Source organism: Phlebotomus papatasi, chromosome 2 (assembly GCF_024763615.1).
Source record: "Phlebotomus papatasi isolate M1 chromosome 2, Ppap_2.1, whole genome shotgun sequence".
Taxonomy (NCBI): Eukaryota; Metazoa; Arthropoda; class Insecta; order Diptera; family Psychodidae; genus Phlebotomus; species Phlebotomus papatasi.
Window position 1 is genome coordinate 866,029 of NC_077223.1, and position 20,892 is coordinate 886,920.

Consider the following 20,892-nt stretch of genomic DNA (forward strand, 5'->3'; position numbering starts at 1 on the left):
GTCTTCTTCCAAAGTATTGCTTTTATTTAATTGATTTTCAAGAACTTAAACTTCATTAATAGAATCACAAGAAGTTTAGATTTACATTATGTATCTTTTTAGAAGTTCCCTGTTGTATTCTCCTTCTTCTCGGAGGGCCGATTGACCATATTCTTGAAAAATATCATCTTCCTCGTCATAACTAATCACGAAATCACCTTCGACGTCTGGAATGTTTTCTAGTTTACAAAAATTATGAAGAGCTACACAGCAATTGATTATGCGTGCCATCTTTATGGGTTTGTATCTAAGTGTTCTTTCAGAAGTCAAAAGTACCCTCCAGCGGTTCTTCAAAACGCCAATTGAATTTTCAATGATCGTTCTTATTTTTGAGAAATTGTTGTTAAATCTGTGAAAAACAAAAAGAAGGTCGTCAAAGCGCACCAGCTTTGCAGAATGCTCGAACTTGTTACTTTTTTGTTGTACCTTATTTGCTCATCCGTTCTTGCATTCCTATACGGTGTAATCAACCATGGTTCGAGCGGATAACCTGAGTCACCTAGGATCCAACATCTTTCGTGTTGAGTACGATTGATGTTGAAAAGAAATTTTCGTTCTTCAGATAAAGCCCAAATAGCTGCATCATGGGTCGCTCCAGGATGCCGGGCATCAACATAAATAAATTTCTGTTCATGATCACATATTAGTGAAGCATTGATACTGTGAAATCCTTTTCTATTTAGGTATATAGATGCTCCTGAGTTGGAGAGGTTATGCCAATCTGTGTGCCATCTGTAAGATCCAAGTAAACCTATTTCACACAATGCTCAGTTTTTTTATACCCCGAACAAAGATTAACATACCTATTACACCTATTGTTGATGGTATTCCGTATTTTTCATAAAATCCTTCTTTAGAGACTTGTCGCTCTTCACGTGTTGTCGGCCACTTAATGTACTTAGACCCAAGGCGCCTCTCAAGAATAGGTAGAAGTTTCTCGAGTATATTACTGACTCCACTTTGGCAAACTCCGAGCAAAAGGTCTTCTCCTACTGGTCTTTGATAGTCTCCGATTGCAAGAAAACGCAAAACCACTAGTACTTGTGTAGCTTTTGGATAAGAAGACCTTCGCAAAGGTTCAGGGATATCGGATTCCACGAGATTCATAATTTCCTCGAACATGGACTTAGTAATCCGAAACAGTTCAGTAAACCTTTAAAATTACGGAAAATAATATCTTGATTACCCTCATTTTTCATAATTTCATAATGTATATAAATTTCTTAGCAAAAAAATTCAAGAAAAGTATTGAATAAATATAATTACAAATTACAATGAGTATACCGTTTATCAGGAAGATCAAGTGCGAGCTGCCGATTTCGTATACTTCGTCTTAATGCGTTCAACTCGTCAGCAGCTTCTTCTTCCATCCAATCCTCCAAGAGCATTTCGTCGAACACTTCTTGCACCATCAACATTTTCGTGAATACGTCCACTTTTTCTTATTTATCACGATTTTTTCACAACTTTCAGAACAAAACTAAACTTGTTGTTGACAAAAATATAGGTTATGTCAATTCGCCGTTCCATGTGTCACGAAATTTGCCACTTTCGCCTCTCGAGTAGCGCTCAATAATTCCCTCTCTCACTGTATCGAGATGAGTCAACTCGCAGCACTCGCACTCACTTTGCGAGTGTGAGAACATCATAATTGGCCCTCAGTTTATTGTGAGAATTGAACCTGCAATCTTCGAATCAAGCCGAACAAAGAGAGTGCTCTACTAAAGCTTCCAAAAAGCTCGACGAGATGATAGTAATCAATAAAATAAACTTCCCAAAATTATTTTTAATTTTTGTGCATCTTTATTTCTCATCTAAACTACTCATTCTTATAAATTACATTTAAAATGCTTAAAATTTTATTATAATAATAATTTTGTAATTAAAACATAATTTTTGTATTATCTTTTTTTTATAGATACTTTTTTTTTCCACATTTTGGTTTGACTTAAATTTGAATTACATTGATAGTAAATTTAATTTAACAGCACTACTTGATATTATTTAGTTTCTTTTATAGATTAGATTTTTTTCTCAATTATTAAAACTTTCGATTAATTCTTTTTTTTTGTTTAATAATGAATATTCACATTTTCTTTGTTACATTTAATAAATTTTTGTTTATTTAGATTCAATCGGAAAAGATTTTGTTTTAGCCCCACATCTCAATTTTAATCCTTTTATTATGAAAAGCGCTTAATATTGCTATTAAATCTAGAATGACTTTTGTTTCTTGCTCTATGATAAAAGTTTTGAAAAAGGATTTAATGAATATTGAAAAAACTTTCAATGACACATCGAGCATTCATTTGTTTGTTGTTTTGTTTTTAATGTCCTTAAGCGATTTTCTATCATTTTTTCTGTCTTGATTTTTACATTTTATCATTCACAATTTCACTTGTTTTGCTTCTGGTTATCATTTTTTATAATGTAAGTTATGTATATATAGAACATTTAGATATTGTAGTAAATCGTATGATAGCGGTGTTCTTTGTTTTTTTTTATTCTCTTTATTTTGTGTGTAAAACATTTAATATGCAAATTTATTACTCGATAAATTATTTAGCTTTATTATTGACTAGATTCTTTTTTTTATTTTTTGTAGTTCACTTTCCATTTCAATCAAAGTTTCTTCCCGTTTTTATTATTATTTTCTTTCTTTTTTTATATTCTGTATTATCTTTTGATTTATGTTTAAAAAATCCTTCTAAAATGAAGTATGTTGGATATTCTCCATTTTTATGAGTTAACTTGTTATTCTATCTAATGACTTGGAGATTTACCAAATGGATACAAAATTTAAATAAAAAAAAATACGGAGAATGATTCAGAAATCGATTTAAGTAATGTAACCCTCTTTCTAAGGGCTTTTCGAATAATTACTTTCGTAATTTCGAAGGACATTTGCTGAAAAATACGTTTATTGATGTGTAGGCCCTTCAAATATTTTGTATTATTTACAAGCTGTCATTGGATGAAACAGACGAGAGCGACGAAAGTGAAAGACTTCTCATGAAAAAAAGCTCAACAGTATTGAGCTTTCGTCCTATAAAAGCACATTTAGTGCCATATGCAGGGAATTCATGGAGTATTTTTATGACGAGAAAGATTTTCAGAAGTTTCGGAATTATTTTGCTATAATTGAACTGATATTCGCTTTACCTTTTTGAAGAAATGCACAGAACGTGAATACTAAAGAAGGTTTAATTTGCTATAACGGTTCGAAGATACTATAAAAAGCTTAAAAGCCTTACTTAATTCTCTGATTGGCTACAGTTTTTTTTAATGCTTTTCAAATGCTTTGAAGCTAGCGGCAATCAGAAAATCCGAAATGAGAAAAAAACATTCACAGCTTTACAATCAGTATCAGACTTAATAAATGTTTTCAGTTTAAATATTTCCAATTAAAACATTAATTTCTCTAAGCTTGATTTTCGGATTGCGCTTTAGAATTTCGAAAACTTACTTTAGTTGCAAAGTGCAAATTTATTGAAAGGTTCTTTTTGCATTTCTTCAGAAATTCTGGAATACTTTTGAAGTTGTGAACCGATTTTGGCATATTTGAGCATTTCAGAACAGTTTCAGAATTATCTATAAATTCTCGTAACACTGACATTTTAAGGCGTCACCGCAAGTTACGCCTCAATCTTCGTAGTATCACAAGTTTTTCTTGAAAATGTGACTGAATCCAATGTTACAAGGCTCAAATAAAAAGATTTGTGACATTCTAAAATTCTTCAATCATGATAAGCTCATCAAAATACCAGGAGAAGCATTTTATTGTACTAGAAACAAATTTTCGTGTAATATAACCTCAAATATTCTGAGTTTCCACTCATTTTCTTAATGAGGCTATTAATTTAAAAACTCGCTTGAAAGTTTTCATAATTCTCAGAAATATTTCTGCGCTTACAAAAGCTTTTTTGGGGTTCTTTGGAAATTTTCCTTACTTTTACAAACGTTTTCGAGTTTGTTAGAAGCGGTTCCTGTTTCCTGGAAGAGATTCCGCGCTTCTAGAAACGTTTTCATACTTCTATGGTGTGTTACAGCATTTTTAAAACTCATTCCTCAATTTTAGATGTACTTTCAATGATTCTTAAAATTGTTTTCGTATTTTTTACAAACATTCCCGCGTTTTTTAATAGGTTTTCGCAATTCTGGAAACATTTTCGCGTTTCTGAGAAACGTTTACGCATTTTTTTTAAGGAATCTTTCCTAGTTTCTCGGAAGGACTTCCTGCTTCCTGGAAGAATCGCTAGAAGAGATTCTCTGTTCCTTGTAGCATTTCCATATTTCTTAGTTCCGTTAGCAAATTTTAGAACCGTTTCCGAATTTTCAAAACCATTTTCTTGTTTGTTTATGCATTTCGCATTTCTAGAAACGTTTTCAAGTTCCTTGGAGGCGTCTCCCGTCTCTTAGGATCGATTTTGCGCTTTTTAACGTTTTTTTATGTTTATTAAAAGCGTTTCCGCTTTTTTTCATATATATTTCCGAGTTTCTTAGTACCGTTTCTCATTTACTTAACGCGATTTCGCATCTCTAGAAACGTTTTTGTATCTCTTTAATGTGTTTCCCGTTGCCTGGAATAGATTCCTTGTTTCTAGTACGGTTTTCATGTTTCTTTGTTGCGTTGCCAACTCTTTAAAACCGTTTCTGAATTTTCAAAACCTTTTCCTGATTTATTTATGCATTTAGTATTTCTCGAAGAAGTTTCTTGGAAGTGTTTCTAGTTTCCTATTAGAGATCCCGTGTTTCTTATACCATTATTATGTTTCTTTGTTGCGTTTCCAACTTTTAAGAACAATTTCCGAATTTTCAAACCCGTTTCCCTGTTTATTCATGCATTTCGCATTTCCAGAAACGTTTTCAAGTTTCTTGGAAGCGTTTTCCGACCATTAAAATCAACTTTGCGCTCATATAGAAGCGTTTTCATGTTTCTTCAAAACGTTGTATCATTTCCTCAAAACGATTTTGCGTTTCTAGAAACATTTTTGTATCCCCTTAGTGAGTTGCCACCATTTGTGGAAATGTTTCGAAGTTTCTTGGAAGTGATTCCCGTCCCCTAGTAGAAATCTCGTGTTTATTGTAATATTTTCATGTTTCTTTGTTACGCTGCCAACACTTTAGGACCGTTTCCGAATTTTCAAACCCATTTCCTTGTTTCTTGGTAGCGTTTCTCATTTCCTTTAAGCGATTTCGTATCTCTAAAAACGTTTTTGAAACGTTTTGTTTCTTAAAATAGATTCCATGTTACTTGTAATGTTTTCATGTTTCTTTGTTGCGTTGCCAACATTTTAGAAGCGTTTCCAAATTTTCAAACCCGTTTCCTTGTTTATTAATGAATGCTTTTCGTATTTAGTAAAACGTTTTTAAGTTTCTTGGACGTGTTTGTCATTTCCAGCGATTTCTTTTTTCTAGGAACACTTTTGTGACTCTTTAAAGTTTCTCAGAAACCTTTCTTGTTTCCTAGAAGAGATCCCTTATTTTTTTTGTAATGTTTTCATGTTTCTTTGTTGCGTTGCCAACTCGATTCCGCGCTTCTAGAAATGTTTTCATGTTTCTTTTAGGTGTTCCTGAAATTAAAAAAGGTTTTCGTGTTTTTTTAGAAGTGATTTCGCATTTCTAGCTATGTTTCTCTACAAAAATGTTTGTCCTTCTACAGTGGATTACCCTTCAGTGCTGCTGATGTTTTTGTTTGAATTTCACAGTCCACTTATATGGCGTCACTGGAAAAGACAGGCGTTAGTGATTGTTGCTTTTCTAATTTCTTGTCAAACTCGCTGTCAAGAAAGTAAAAAAAATATTTTCTAGACTACAGCGCCATCTGTATTTTAAAATGTTTTTTCTACGACATCTTTTCTCTTTGCACTTTGCGAATAGCTGTAAATTTTAATTTATTCTTAAATACAATTTACAAATTAGTCTTCTTGTGATACTACTTTTTTCTCTTAAGAAAAAAAAAGAAGACAACCTTAGGAAAATATAGAAGCCTATCACAAAATGTAAAGAAAATCAAGTCTTTACTTCTCCTTTCTGAATCATTCTCTTAATCACTCCCAGTACTTTAGGTCGTCAAATTAAAATGTTTTTTTTTATGGTTTTGATGAAGAAACTTGTGGATACTGTTTTTAGTCTCTTTCTGCCCCTCAAGCTACTTTTTTCTTGCGTGGATACGATTGATTTTGGATGTTACTTACACTGTGACTGAGCCATGTGGTTGTTCCTCCGGAGCCACGGATGGCTTCTCCGTTCCCTAGACATACTGATAGTTGTCCGTCGGCCTGAGAAGTGGTTCGTGCTCCTGCGGTTTGTCCAGGTCAAAAAATGTCATCCAATCAATGCGATTGGGCTTGATGAGGCCGAAGCAGCTGCACTCCAGAAAGTCCACCAAATTATTGATGTAGCCCCTGGTGAAGGGACTCTTGCCCCCTTTGGCCTGAAAATGCTTGTACCTATCGCGATTCATGCGCTCATTCGTGGTCATGCCCAATGCCACAATCTGGTACGTCTGACACAGTGCCAGAGTTGCCACCCAGGCCATGTGCAGCAGTGCATTGGCCATCACCCATCCCACCCACGGCTGGCACGTGCCAATGGCCATTAGGGCATTCCAGAAGCCATCGAACGTCACTTCGCACTGAACCGTGTAGAACTGTGCACCTCCGTACAACATCCAGGCGCACATGAACATCAGCGCCCACAGGAAGCCCATGAAGTGCCTGCGAATGGCAAAAGGCATTTTTATAAAGTCTCTGCACCACAAACACTTTGCACTCTTCCTATTTAAAGCCCTACTACCCTCGTTCTGAATTAGCAACAACCTGGAAAAAAGCATTAAAATATTTCTTACTTGTGATTGCCAATGCCGACGCAATTCTGAATCCAGGGGCAGTGATGATCGTACCGGGCAACACATCGATCGCAAACGGAGCAGTGCTTGGAACGAACCGGACGTCTGACTAAGCAGGAGGAGCAGAAACCCGGTGGAGCGAATCCTGCTCCTCCGCGTTCGCTCAACTCAATGATCGTTCGCATCCGTTGCTCCTGCGTCGGTCGAATGACACCCGGATCTCCGCGCCAGGACTTCAGGAAGCACCACCAAAGGATACCACTGGACGCCAGGAAGGCCAGGGTTAGCCAGGCCGAAACAGCCGGTGCTATGTACACCAGCCACGTGACATAGAACCAAAATTTCGTGGCCAGATAGACACTGAGTGGGATGAGAGTCATGAGGTGGTCATCGAACATAGCCCTGCCCACAGTATGAGTCACAGCATAGAGACAGCCCAAAAGAAAGAATTTGATGATGTACAGGAGATCAGAGCTGAAAATCAGGCCAGCCAGATAGAAGACAAGAAATGGTGTGGCCACCATTGTCCACCAGCGAACTCTCTTGTCCACCGAGCAGCGCACAAGAAAATTGCGCCTCTGCTGCATCTGACCCAACTCCCGGAGCTTCTCCACAACTTTGGGAGAGATCCAGAATGAGCCAATCTGTGACTGCAGCATCGACAGGGGAGTATCCCCACGCAGATTTGGAATGTCTAGACTTGCCTTGCCCTGCAAAAGCCGCCCCCAGGCAAAACGACAAAGTGAGAAATGGATTTTTTTTTAATTCAATTTCTTCACTTTCAAGCAAAGAAAATTCAATATAAATGGACGAATAAAGCGCTGTTTCCACTCAAGCAGGATATTCAATTGACAGTCGTATATTAAAAATAATGAAGCTTTTATTTTAAAAATGTTCGAAAAAGTCAGATTCAAATCTCCATTTTCGATTCTGATAAAGTTTTAGTCGTGATTTTCATTCGATATCGAAAATTCAATCATCGAATTTTTGATTTTTAGCTCATGGGGGATGGTCACACTTTTTGTACCCTGTGTGATCAATTTCTCAGTTCTTTACTTGTTTCAAAAATAGTTAATCCAAGACACACACCCAAGCTGTAATTCTTCAATAGAGTCTTGGATATAAAAATAAATGGACGACTGCAAGGGTCCCGTCATTATGCACAAAATTATGAATTTTTGCCTATCTTTAGGGGCCAATTTGTAAAACAATTTTTGGAATACGCCTTAGTATACTATTGACTCCATTCAGTAATAACCTTTAGAAAAGACAAAGCCATGCCAAAGTTATTCGAAAATCTATCGAAAGCCTCAAGTCCAAATTAACATACTCGCTGCTTTAGTGCTGATTGTACTACAATTTCGAATTTCGGTATTCTTGACACTTCAATCGTCAGGAATGTCAGCAATAATGCGTAAGAGTTTGCTGCAAAAAAATGATTTTTCGTGGAATTTCAGGATGGCAGAACGTTCGAATTACAATTTAATTAAAATAGATGTCCTTTTCACTTCTGTAAACTCGTCAGTTTAAGCATTCGAACTTCCAACGGATTTTTAGGTATAAGTTCTCTCTGATATACCTTCGAACCGGTACAGAAAAAAAGCCTCAAGCGGAAAGAGCTCTCAAACCGGGAACTTATTACTGAATGAGAGGATTATCTAACGCGCAAAATTTAAAAAAATTTCACACATCAGAAAAAAAATCTTTTATAAATCTTTTTTTCTTTTTTGGAAATATTTTAACAATTTATTGAAGAACTAAGAACAAAAAATACTAGCGTGGAATCACCAGTTCTCGCCAGTGCCCCACTTCTCGCCACTTACATTGAAATCGCTATTTTTCGCAATTTATGAAATAAATGAGTCGCAATTTTTTTGTATTGTTTCTGCTTCTACGCATAGAATCGAAAAATAATAATTATTCGTTTTGGATTCACGATTTTGATCACTTTTTAGAGCAATATTTTAAGCAAGTGCATCGAATCCAACATCTCTTACCAAATGTACTAAGTGTCGTCAAATTTTCATCAGGCCAAAATACCTATTTGGGTAAATAATTTGTCTATTGAATATTTAATTGCACTTGTGGAATACATAAAATTTGTATTTAGTCAATTAATATTTCATTTTATATTATATTGTATAAAAATGAGGCATGGCGAGAAGTGGTAATATTCTGGAATTGATTTTACCATCTGTCGCCATATCTTTTCAATAGGCGACGCTAACTTCACTTCGTACATTCTCAGTTGTCAAATCTGCATTGTTTACTTTCTGCAAAAGCCCCATAATTTGATTTCTCAAATAAAAGTGAAGAAAAATCATTTGAAGAGAGTAATAATAAAGTGATCACAAGGAAAGAGAAATGGTGAATGTATTCTTTTCATAGCATTGCCTAAAATAACCGAGTGTGGTTCTTTTCAAGTGGGTGGCGAGAAGTGGTTACAAATTTTACAAAACTGGCGAAAAGTGGTAAAAAGTGGCGACGAAATGGTTATTTTTGCATTATTAATAAAAATCAGTTTTTTAAGTAGTCCAGCGTTATGTTCTAGGATTATTGTTTTCACGTATCTAGAGCCAATACATCTAAGTAACTTTGTGTCAAATTTGACTTATCTTGTAACAAGGATTCAAAAGTTATGATTAAATGAATTTAATTTTTTCCTAAACATGGCGATAGCCGGTTATTCCACCCTATCGGAAAAAAAACATCAAATTGATGAAAAATTGGTTTGGTGCCGCAATTTTTTGAATATTCTTTTCAGGTGTAAAAAAACAATGAAGACGTAAAAAATCAATGACCATGTAGAAAAGCCCAGTCTGTTCGCTGTGAATATGTACAATATCATAGACACAAACCTAGATTTTGAGATTTATGGTTTAGACGAGTTTTTGGCATTATGCGTAAAGACAATTGTGAGGCTTTACTTAAGAAGTTTGATTTTTAATTCGTTTTATTAGAAAAACATGGAAAACATTCTATTTTTGCGTTTCCAGAAAGGTTTGTTTTAGTTTCCAAATTTTTTTCTGAACAAAAAAAATTGTTCTTCTAGAATATCTGGATTTATAGCACCTCATGTCTAAACCAAAGCTTTTCCGGAAATATAATTCAACATAAGAGCCACGAGAACACTTTCTAATGTCTCTTTTTCATCCCATAACCTTTTGCGACCTTGAAAAATTGTAAAAAATATTTTTTCTTCAATAATTAAAAAAAATAATAATAGAATTTTAAAGTGAATTAGAAAAAAAACACCTTCAAAATTCTGTTTTTTTTTTGTCAAATCACCTGAAATATTTTTGCAATGAAAAAAAAAACTTTTTATAAAATAAATATTTGCACCACTATTTTGGACACAGTACTGTCTAGAGAATTATGGTCAACATCAATATGCATGGAGTTCTGTGCAGAATTTTCTGACTGAATTTATGGAATTTCCAAATTGGCTCATGAGCCTCCGTTTTTGGCCAATTTCCCACCTGAGTGACCCGCTTTGCGCCCATCTGGGGGTCTTATCAGTTGAATCGGGAATGATTTCCCGTGGCTGAAAATTGGATGACTCACCTTGAGGATGAGTGTGTTGATTGCTGTGGCATTTCGCGCTAGGATGGCCCAGTGAAGAGCTGTGTTGCCATGTGTATGGTCCACGACACTGGGATTGGCTCCCAGGGTCAGCAGCAGCCTCACCGGATCAATTTCCACAACCTTCCATGCTGCCCACATCAGGGCAGTCATTCCCGTGCGATCCTGCAGATCAGGATTGACTCCGCGGGCAATGAAATAGGCCACAAGGGCTGTGTGCCCAAACTGAGCTGCCAGGTGAATGCAGGACACTCCCTCGGCATCCCTGATACTGGGATCTGCTCCAGCGGCCAGCAGCAGCACCACCGCACTAATGTGCCCCTGTCTTGTGGCCCAGTGCAGTGGAGTGGCATTGAGTTCACCCCCAACGGCATCCACGACAGCTCCCTTCTCCAGGAAATACTTTATGATGTCCTTGCGATTGTTGATGGCAGCCCAATGGAGCAGAGTCACCGTCTCACTGTCGGGCTGGTTGACGTCCCAGCCAGCCTCGATGAGCTCCTTAACTCGCCCAATTGCCCCATACTGGGTGGCCTTAACGATGTCAAAGCCACTGTAATCGTGCTCGATGGGCGCCACAGCGGGCTCATGTGATATCAAGTTGCTCTCGCGACTGTGACTGTGCTCAGTCTTTACGCATCCACCTGTTGCCGCTCCACAGGCACTCTGATACATTTGTCCCGGGACGATCGCGCTAAATCATAAAATGGGGCCAAACACCGAGATTTCTCCACGGGAAAACACCAAAATCACAAATGTTTTTCACTCACCCTTTTTCACTATCTCTCTCGCGAAGGGGCAACTTTGACAACTGCACGGAAATTGAGGTTATGTTGCAGTTTTATAGCACAACCCGGATGACCACCTGTTTAAATTAAGGAATGTATATGAAAAGTGCTTTGCTATGAGATTACTTGTAGCGAAAGTCTTCCAAATCTTTTTAAGGAAAAAGAAAAACACAAAAAAAACATTTTTGATTAGGATAGAGTCAGTACTTTTTTGCCACCTAAATAAAAATCACATTAAGAGAATTATCAGTTCGTGAAACGATGAAATGAGTGTTATTTCTTGATCTCTATCCTAAAGAATCAGAAAACCATATCTTGTGCTCCATCGACTAGATAGATTATTTGCAAGTTAATTAAAGAAATTATCGACAAAATGAACAATCACCAAAAAAGTATGCAGTTCTTAAGAAATATGTCAACGCTCAGAGAAATTGTTTTACATTATTTTATGTTTTTGCTGTACAGCATTTGATATTTTTTTCACTGAAAGTCAATTTTTTATTAACTAAGCTTTGTTCTAATATCATTTTTTAATAATGTTTTCCAAAAAAATAAAGATATACGAATAATGGTGAAATAGGGCTTAGTTATTTCGGCTGTGTAAATACTTTTCGCCACTCATTTTTGCAAGCATTTTATAAGTGGCGCACCTCGCGGAATATAGTTGAAGCAGGCGTGATTTTCGTTTAACTTTTCGTTCGAATAAAAGGAATAAAAAGATATTGTAAAGAAAATTAAGTTGAAAATTCACATTACACCTTGTTTTGCTTTTCCAAATTCTTCTTGAAATTTCGGGTATAATTTTCTAATATAAAAAGTGCAATGAAATACAGTAGAGTCTCCTAAATTCGAACGCTCGGGGGGTATTTTTGACATTTCTCACCTCCCAAATTCGAACGATTTTTTCAAAACAAGCGAAATTTGTGTAAGATTAAATTGTACTTTGAATCAAATTCTCGCACTTTCTCGCAAGTTTTAGTGGTAGCATACTTCCTTTTCATTTTAAACAATAATAATTTATGTAAACATTCAGGAAGAAGCACTTAAATATGATTTTCATTCACCTAGAATACGAACTTTCTAACATAACCTCACAGTTGACATTTTGAATCCAAACGACGTTCGACTCTATTGTATGGGAATTTGAAAATTTTACGGGAAAATATATTTATCAAATTGCTAGAAAAAAGGAAATTTAATATAAATTGCAGAAATTGGCATTTTGTTACGAAAGTCTGTGAAAATTAATTTCTGAATTTTTCATCAATTTTCAGATTTTTTTTTTTACAAAAATCACAAGAAAATGGAAAAATCTTTATTGGAAAATGAATTTATGAGTCCTAGAAATACTGTAGTAGTCTTGCCCTTGCGACATGAAAAACAATTGAAAATTTGCTTTTTGTTGAGATTATATTGACGCTTCCATTCCATACTATGCTGTCTCAGAAAGACACCATTTCTCAGGAGAACCATTTGAAGTTGGGGATTTCCTATGCTGACTGTGTAAATTTTTTTCAAAAAATTGAATATCTCGTTACCCGGACGTCGGATGACCACCAAATTTTCACCAGTTGTAGATCTCGGTCCCAGGAACAACATATCTCTCGGAGTAATAAAAGGCTAAGTCGACTTAGCATAGTATGGAATGAAGCCGTCGATATGCTTTGGACATTTTATGCTTATTTGGTATTCCACGTGATTTTTTGTCGCGGGTTTTAAAGTGTTGTTGAAGAATAATAAATTATAGAGATTTTTTAAATTGTATTTTATTTTATTTAATATATTTTAATATCATACATTGGAAATCATATCGTTAGGTATGGATCAGCTTTCCAGCTGGGTTACATAGGAACCATAGGAAAAAGGGGAAATTTTATAGCAACCGGGCAACATCGGCATTCAGCGCGCCAAATGTCAGCTGTTGCCTTGTGAAATTCTGCTTTTTGCGTTTTATCTGTAAATTTGTTCATAAGACACGCTTTATTTGACTAAAAGTGCACTTATTGTGAAATCCCAAGTGTCTGTAGATCTGCAGGATGGATTCTAAACGGAGATTCCCCAACAATCAACCCAATGGCCCCAAAAAGTTCAAGTAAGCCTTTGGGAAAAAAAAATCCAAAACCCCAATTTTTACGCATTTTCCTGCATTTCTGCAGAGCAAATCACGATGATGAGGATATGGACGAGGACATGGGTGACTTTGACAATGACATGGAGATCGACGAGCTCCCAGATGTCGAGGAAGCTATGCAGAATGTTGAGGTTAGTTGTGCTTTTTGTTTGGGGGGGCTTTGGGGGTGAAAAGTCGGGATTAGTAAATGGGGAGGATGTTTTAGGGGCCGGATGAGACGGAGTCTTGTGTGAAATGGACTCGTCCAGCATTACCGCCGCTCAATCCTAAGGAGGAGCCGCTGATTTTCCAGCAATTGGAGGTTGATCACTACACTGGGCAGCCTCTGGCAGGAATGCCAGGCTCCCAGGTGGCTCCTGTGTCCATATTCCGGCTGTACGGAGTGACAATGGAAGGGAATTCTGTATGCTGCCATGCCCATGGATTCACTCCGTATCTGTACGTGGCGGCTCCGAAGGGTTTCACTGCCAGCCACTGTGAGAAGTTCAAGGCGAGCCTGGACAGGGCTGTGCTGACGGACATGCGATCGAACAAGGAGAAAGTCCAGGAGGCTGTGCTGCAGGTGACAATGGTTCAGGCCCGTACGATTATGGGCTACCATGGAGATGACACTGTTCCCTTCATCAAAGTCACTTTGGTGCTTCCGCGGCTTCTGGCTTCGGTCAAGAGGATCCTCGAGCGAGAGATTATCCTGCAGGAATTTGATTTCCAGGACTGTCGGGTGTTTGAGAGCAACATTGACTTTGACATTCGGTTCATGGTGGACGCCTCAATTGTCGGCTGCAATTGGATTGAGATTCCGCCCGGGAAGTGGCGCCTGAGGAGCAAGGATATGATGCCACGGCCAGAATCCCGGTGTCAGATTGAAGTGGATGTGTCCTGGTGTGATTTTATCTCGTGGTCGCCGGATGGAGAATGGTCCAAGGTCGCTCCAATGCGAATCCTGAGCTTTGACATTGAATGTGCCGGCAGAAAGGGTATTTTCCCAGAACCAAATCACGATCCAGTCATCCAGATTGCCAATATGGTGATCCGTCAGGGGGAGACAGAGCCCTTCATTCGCAATGTCTTCACCCTGGACACTTGTGCTCCCATCGTGGGAACGCAAGTGCTCACCTTCAAACGGGAAAGCGATCTGCTGACAGCCTGGTCAAATTTTGTCCGTGACGTCGATCCGGACATCCTCACGGGCTACAACATCAACAACTTTGACATTCCCTACCTCCTCAATCGGGCCAAACACCTCAAAGTCAATTCCTTCGAGTTCCTCGGACGCATCAAGAATCGCCCATCTGTCATCCGAGACGCCGTCCTGCAGAGCCGTCAAATGGGCCGCAGAGAAAATAAAGTCGTCAATTTCGAAGGACGCGTGCCCTTTGACCTCCTCCATGTCCTCCTGCGTGACTACAAACTCCGCTCCTATTCCCTCAACGCCGTCAGCTACCATTTCCTGCAGGAACAGAAAGAAGACGTTCACCACAGCATCATCAGCGACCTCCAGCGGGGCGACGAACAAACTCGACGCCGCCTCGCGATGTACTGCCTCAAGGATGCCTACTTGCCGCTGAGGCTGCTAAACAAACTCATGTGCATTGTCAACTACATGGAAATGGCCAGAGTCACAGGAGTCCCACTCTCCTGCCTCCTGACTCGCGGGCAGCAGATCAAGGTTATCAGTCAGCTGCTGCGCAAGGCCAAGGACAATCGCTATCTCATTCCAACGCACGGCGGAGGCGCCTCGGATGAACAGTACGAAGGTGCCACGGTGATTGAGCCCAAGTGCGGCTACTACGGAGATCCAATTGCTACGCTGGATTTTGCATCACTGTACCCCAGCATCATGATGGCCCACAATCTCTGTTACACCACGCTCCTCATGCCGAAGGATCGAGCTCAGCTCAGGTGAGTCAATCAAACTCCCCCATGTCCAAAAAATCCCCAATCATCAAAATCGGTTAAGGTGTCTACACATTGAGCACAATTTTCGTCAAAAATTGCTTTTTTGAAGGAAATTGGCTGCAGTGCTGTAGGCAGAAACGTCAAAATTCTGTCAAAAATGCAATTTTTGACAAAAATTGCTCCCAATGTGTAGAGGCCTTTAAGGTTTCCTTCCATTTTCAATTACTGTTCCGGAGCATCCGGAACACTTTCCGAGGTGCTTTAAAAAAATTGTGGACACTTTTGTGGAATTTCCAAATGCCACAAAATCGGTTAGGGGTTTTATAAAATATTTATAATGAGTTTTTGAACATTTTTCTAATGGCTCTGGCACACCTTTTAGATCAGGAAAATTTCATGAAGTTGAAATTCGAATCCCTTTCTTTCTCATATGCTTTGCATATGTCTATCTCATTCTCTCGCACTCTTCTTCTTCTTTTAAGCATCACAATAAATTCGCTCCTTGGAAATTACAAGGGGTCAACTAGCTTTTTTGCGATTTTGAGATTCTAAAGCACTGAGAATTGAATTTTTAAATGGTCATATCTCCCGGTTATAATTATCAGAATGCGAAACATTTTAGTGTTTTGAAAAGCTCTCGTGGAGTATTATAACCCTTATGACACCCCAATTTCATCCGATTTAATCAAAGGTCCGATTAATCGATTTTCGAAAATTTAATTTCGAATATTTCGAAAACTAGACGATGCTTTTTCTTTAAATTTTAGTATGATCTATCTCAGGTCTAGACCTTGCCAACGGTGGGTCGCGCTTCTCCCTCGATGATCCCTGACCTAAGATATAATGTAAAATGTCTTGACCTGACTGCATTTTTGGTGTTTATGACCCCGGTACACCTTTTAGATCAGAATAATTTCATGAAATCAAAATTCACATTCCTTTTATTCTCACACGTTTTGCTTATGTCTATCTCATTCTTTCACATTCCAAATTCGATTGAGCTAAATTGAATTTGTTCTGATGTTAAAAAGAAGAAAAAAATGCGAAAGAATGAGATAGACTTACGCAAATCTTTTGAGAAAGAAAGGGATTCGAATTTCGAGTTAATGAAATTTTCGTGGTCGAAAAGGTGTACTGGAGTCATTATGATGCAATTTCGATGAAATTTAAGTTTATATTGTATCTGAGATCGGGATTTTTCTAACGAGGGGGGGTCCCATCCGTTTCTACACCAACGATATCAACCTACTGTATCCGGACCCTTACTATGTCTATATGGACCGGACTCTATCTCTAACGTTTATTTATCGATTTCAATGAACTTTTTTTTCTTCCGTTGGCCTTCTGCACACAGACTATTTATAATAGAAAATGTTTGCTTGACGCGATTCTTTATCCCCAAAGTTCAATTCACAATAGAATTTTCACATATTTCTACAGTAGACTCTCTCTCAATTGGGCATTTGGGGCAAAATATCATCCGGTTTATCGATGGATTTGAGCATCAAAGCCTCTGTAAATTCTACAAAAAGCGTTCAAATATAATGAATCACGATAAAATAGGAAGAACTACAGCGAATTTGAGCAAATTAGCTTCATAATTAAACATGAAAATTGTCAACATTTTTGCTCGATTGTAAAAGACCCGATTGAGCGAGATTCTACTGTAGTTGCAAGTACCCCGAGTTGCACGCATTTCCAGGTCGCCTGTAAAGAATCTCACCTAGCATAAGCTTATCTGGGTTTATTACTTGTTTTTACTTATTTTCCGTTTGATTTATTTGGTAGTTTTTTAGGGCGATTTAATTCTTTTAAAACGATCAAGGATTGAACCGCGATTTATGCCTCTATCTATTCACCCATTCCTTACCGTGGTATTATATATTATACGCAAATTGAGTGATTTTAGATAATTTATTCCTGGGCAACTGATACTCGAATTGCTGTCGGGAATGGATTTTTAGTAACAAAAATAGTCCGACAGAGATGAAAATACATTTTGTTATTGTTTTCTTTCTTCGCGGAAAGTCATGCAAAATTTTTGCTCAAAATGGCGAACGGAAAATTCGACATCCCGTCAAATTTATTAAAATTGGCCTCTTTCCTCTTTCGTGATTTGAATTCTAGTTGCCAATTGGTGTTCTTGGATAGTTACTCTATCTAACGCAATAGAGTTTGTAATGAATTAATGCACAGAATTTAAATTCAGTGGCCGTTAAAACGTGTGTTTGACAGGGGCTCCCCGCGCCCCATAATAGATAAATAAAAATTTCTTTTCAAAAAATTCATCTATTAATCTGTAGAAAACTAATCTCAAAATATGAATATTTAGTCTCAAGTATTTCTAGTACATTGACTGAATGGGTTAAAACGATCAAGGTTTGAACCGCGACTTATGCCTTTACTTATTAAAATAGCCCACTTTTGCTCTGAGCGACTCATACGTGAAGTAGGCTTTCTTACAAGAAAAATTTCTATATCTACATTATTATTCCTAACATTTTTTCCGGATTCGAACCCTGATCGCTTGCATAATCAATCATACGCTTTCAATCCATTTTAGTTGCTTTTTATCCATCTTTAGGAAGGTAAAAATCTTTGAATTCTTTTAAATCTTTACACGTATAGCATCCCTGAAGAGAACGTGACAAAGACTCCAGCTAATTGTCACTTTGTCAAGTCCACCGTTCGCAAGGGTCTCTTGCCAGAGATCCTGGAATCCCTCCTGGCAGCACGAAAGCGTGCCAAGGCGGAGCTGAAAAGTGAAACTGATCCGTTCAAGCGCAGTGTCCTTGACGGTCGCCAATTGGCGCTGAAGATCAGTGCCAATTCAGTTTATGGCTTCACTGGTGCTCAGGTGGGCAAACTGCCCTGCCTGGAGATCTCCTCCAGTGTCACGGCTTACGGAAGGACAATGATTGAACAGACAAAGTATGAAGTTGAGCAGCATTACACGGTGGCCAATGGCTATGAAAATGACGCTGTTGTGATTTATGGAGATACAGATTCGGTAATGGTTAAATTTGGGGTGTCATCGCTGGAGAGGAGTATGGAATTGGGCAGAGAGGCGGCTGAATTTGTGAGCAATCGCTTTGTGAAGCCGATAAAGTTGGAATTTGAGAAGGTTTACTTTCCGTATTTGCTGATCAATAAGAAACGCTATGCTGGGCTGTATTTTACACGAGCTGACAAATACGACAAGATGGATTGCAAGGGAATTGAGACAGTGAGAAGGGATAATTCACCTCTGGTGGCCAATCTCATTAATACTTGCCTGCAGAAGTTACTGATTGAGCGAAATCCCGATGGAGCTGTTGAGTATGCCAAGCAAGTGATTGCAGATTTGCTCTGCAATCGCATTGACATCTCTCAGTTGGTGATCACGAAGGAACTGGCCAAGACGGACTATGCTGCAGCTCAGTCGCATGTAATGCTGGCTGAAAAGATGAAAAAACGTGATCCGGGAACAGCTCCAAAGTTGGGAGATCGTGTTCCATACGTTATAATTGCCGGAGCCAAAAATACGCCATCATCAACACGAGCAGAGGATCCAATTTACGTTCTGGAGAACTGTATTCCCATCGACTACAAGTATTACCTGGAGAATCAACTGTCAAAGCCATTGTTGAGGATCTTTGAGCCGATTCTGGGCAAAAAAGCCGAATCTATTCTTCTTCATGGGGAACATACGAGAACAAAGACACTCGTTACCTCAAAAGTTGGAGCCTTGGCGGCATTTACGCGCAAAAAGGAGACTTGTCTGGCATGCCGGGCAGTGCTGCCGGAAGGTGATCAGGACAAGGCACTCTGTGTTCACTGCAAAAAGAAAGAAACCGAGTACTACTGGAAGGAATTGAGGCTGCAGCAGACGCTAGAGGAGAAATTTGGTCGGCTCTGGACAGAATGTCAACACTGTCAGGAATCACTGCACGAAGAAGTCATTTGCACGAGCAAAGACTGCCCGATCTTCTACATGCGCAGCAAAGTTCGCATGGATTTGGACACTCAAGTCAAACGAGTGAAGCGGTTCGGCGTGCTGTCTTGGTAGTGAAACTCTTTTGTTTTTTTCATTTACATTTTTTATTTCCCGAAATAGCTCACGGAATCGAAGGAGTTATCAGGGGAAAAGGAGAAATCCAACTCAGGACGTTGATGTAAACTTGTGTCCGGAACGTAGACTTCATTCAAGTAATCGCTAACCATATTGATCTTTGTTGATTCATTTTCCAGTCGATCTTTAAGTATTTTCTACAAAAGAAATGAATAAATGAAAACCCTTGAATTCTGAAACAAAATTTTTTCTCTTCCCGACCAATTCATCTGGGTTTATTCCCTCTCCGGATTTCTGCAATTCCAGCAATTCTGAAATATTACAGATAATCTCCATGCAGGCACGAACACTCTCAGCAGGCACATAGGAATCAGCAGAAACATTATTAGATACATTGTACTGTTCCCGGAGGATGCTGGTTTTCTTCAGAAGCTGGTGATTCTGCTCCAGGGATTCAGGTAGTTTGTCAAACTCACTAGTTAATGTTTCTGCAAATTAAAGGGCTATTAGTGCTTCTTCTCATCTGGAATTCTCTCAAATATTACCTCTTAATCTCGGGAAATCCTGTTCAGACTCTTCCGGTTTTTCCTTTTCCATTATTTCCTGTGTTTTTTGGATGCTTTTCTGATCAACCGGTGTTTTGTTTTTTGCCCAGGAAAAGTCAATACAAATTTAAAAATATTCGTTAGTACACTGTTAATAATTCGAAAATAAATATAAGATGCTCAGGCTCAGACAGGGTAAAAGGGGTCTATCTTATAGGGCTCATCACTGGACTAATAGAACATTTTTCTAGAGAGCCAAAAAAAACTGAAATGAAATCAAGTTTTCTAAAGCTATGAATTTATAATTGTTTTCCATTTCTTGACTCTTTCATCACGTTCGACAGTGAAAAATGTTACTAAAAAAAACTTAGAACAAGAATTGTAATACAAAATATGTAAAAAAAATTGTGAAAACAGCTCCCACGTTGGAAAATTTACGAGTTATCACAGGTGAGTACCACAAAAACATTCTTTTTTAATTGTCCATCCACACTAAGGCCCACAATAAAAAAAAAGAGTTCTTTCACAATAAGAGGATAAATCCTCTATTAAATGGTGGGCAGGGCCGTAGCTAGGGTTGAATTTAAGGTAGGGCATCAGTAGTTAATCCTTTAACGACGAGACACTTTTTACGGACTGAAAATCAACAATAAAAATTAAACTGAGAAACATAATCAATGATAAGGCTTACATCTAACCCTGAAAAGTCCAACAGATTCTGTTTCGGTGTATTTCGTGCTTCTATGAACGATAGGGACAAAAATAGCCCAAAAATTTAAGTATTTTTTCAGACAATATCAATGAATAATATTTTTTGCTTTAATGAAAAATATTACGTATGAGTATTGTAGTTTTTATTGCCAAATGGGTTTTGCTTAAAAAAAAATTAGAAGTATAAAAAATAAATAAAATCAATTATGAATTTGAAAATTTAAAAATTCGCCATTTTTGAGCTTAAATATTTACTACATAGAAAATAGCTAGAGACTTGCAAAAAATATTCTAGA

General features: G+C 37.9%; 3 protein-coding genes and 1 long non-coding RNA gene across 7 annotated transcripts; 1 reads left to right on the plus strand and 3 right to left on the minus strand.

The window, feature by feature from the left end:
- Positions 1–12: 12 nt before the first annotated feature.
- LOC129802128 (uncharacterized) lies at positions 13–1,313 on the minus strand. Its single transcript, XR_008751763.1, has 3 exons — positions 843–1,313; positions 466–771; positions 13–388 (listed from the first exon to the last, which is right to left on the minus strand). It is a non-coding gene; the product is annotated as an uncharacterized LOC129802128 (long non-coding RNA).
- A 747-nt stretch (positions 1,314–2,060) lies between these two features.
- On the minus strand, positions 2,061–11,293 carry LOC129802088 (palmitoyltransferase Hip14). 4 transcript variants are annotated; one of them, XR_008751759.1, is made up of 5 exons: positions 10,454–11,293; positions 6,890–7,599; positions 6,237–6,758; positions 5,710–5,765; positions 2,061–5,612 (listed from the first exon to the last, which is right to left on the minus strand). XR_008751759.1 is itself a non-coding variant. In XM_055847658.1 (4 exons), exons 2-4 carry the CDS (start codon positions 11,144–11,146, stop codon positions 6,293–6,295), a joined length of 1,869 nt encoding a protein of 622 aa, XP_055703633.1. In that variant the 5' UTR covers positions 11,147–11,165; positions 11,242–11,277; the 3' UTR covers positions 2,061–6,292. The 4 variants fall into 4 exon arrangements, 1 of the variants encoding a protein (XP_055703633.1); XR_008751758.1 differs by lacking the exon at positions 5,710–5,765; XM_055847658.1 differs by having other exon boundaries at positions 2,061–6,758; positions 10,454–11,165; positions 11,242–11,277.
- A 1,835-nt stretch (positions 11,294–13,128) lies between these two features.
- LOC129802081 (DNA polymerase delta catalytic subunit) lies at positions 13,129–19,584 on the plus strand. Its single transcript, XM_055847647.1, has 4 exons — positions 13,129–13,351; positions 13,416–13,521; positions 13,596–15,292; positions 17,918–19,584. The coding sequence occupies exons 1-4, from the start codon at positions 13,296–13,298 to the stop codon at positions 19,335–19,337; spliced, it is 3,279 nt and encodes a 1,092-aa protein (XP_055703622.1). The 5' UTR covers positions 13,129–13,295; the 3' UTR covers positions 19,338–19,584.
- LOC129802121 (uncharacterized) lies at positions 19,370–20,012 on the minus strand. The gene is made up of 3 exons (XM_055847706.1): positions 19,886–20,012; positions 19,602–19,828; positions 19,370–19,537 (listed from the first exon to the last, which is right to left on the minus strand). The coding sequence occupies exons 1-3, from the start codon at positions 19,935–19,937 to the stop codon at positions 19,370–19,372; spliced, it is 447 nt and encodes a 148-aa protein (XP_055703681.1). The 5' UTR covers positions 19,938–20,012.
- Positions 20,013–20,892: the final 880 nt, after the last annotated feature.

Excerpts from the sequence above, each read along its gene's own strand:
- LOC129802088 (XM_055847658.1), bottom strand. The coding sequence starts at position 11,146 with ATGTATCAGAGTGCCTGTGGAGCGGCAACAGGTGGATGCGTAAAGACT. Across the intron at positions 7,600-10,453 it reads TCAACACACTCATCCTCAAG|GGCAAGGCAAGTCTAGACAT; the intron begins GTGAGTCATCCA and ends CGGCTTTTGCAG. Across the intron at positions 6,759-6,889 it reads GTCGGCATTGGCAATCACAA|GCACTTCATGGGCTTCCTGT; the intron begins GTAAGAAATATT and ends TGCCATTCGCAG.
- LOC129802081 (XM_055847647.1), top strand. The coding sequence starts at position 13,296 with ATGGATTCTAAACGGAGATTCCCCAACAATCAACCCAATGGCCCCAAA. Across the intron at positions 13,352-13,415 it reads AATGGCCCCAAAAAGTTCAA|AGCAAATCACGATGATGAGG; the intron begins GTAAGCCTTTGG and ends GCATTTCTGCAG. Across the intron at positions 13,522-13,595 it reads AAGCTATGCAGAATGTTGAG|GGGCCGGATGAGACGGAGTC; the intron begins GTTAGTTGTGCT and ends AGGATGTTTTAG.
- LOC129802121 (XM_055847706.1), bottom strand. The coding sequence starts at position 19,937 with ATGGAAAAGGAAAAACCGGAAGAGTCTGAACAGGATTTCCCGAGATTA. Across the intron at positions 19,829-19,885 it reads GGATTTCCCGAGATTAAGAG|AAACATTAACTAGTGAGTTT; the intron begins GTAATATTTGAG and ends TTTAATTTGCAG. Across the intron at positions 19,538-19,601 it reads GAATAAACCCAGATGAATTG|AAAATACTTAAAGATCGACT; the intron begins GTCGGGAAGAGA and ends TTTCTTTTGTAG.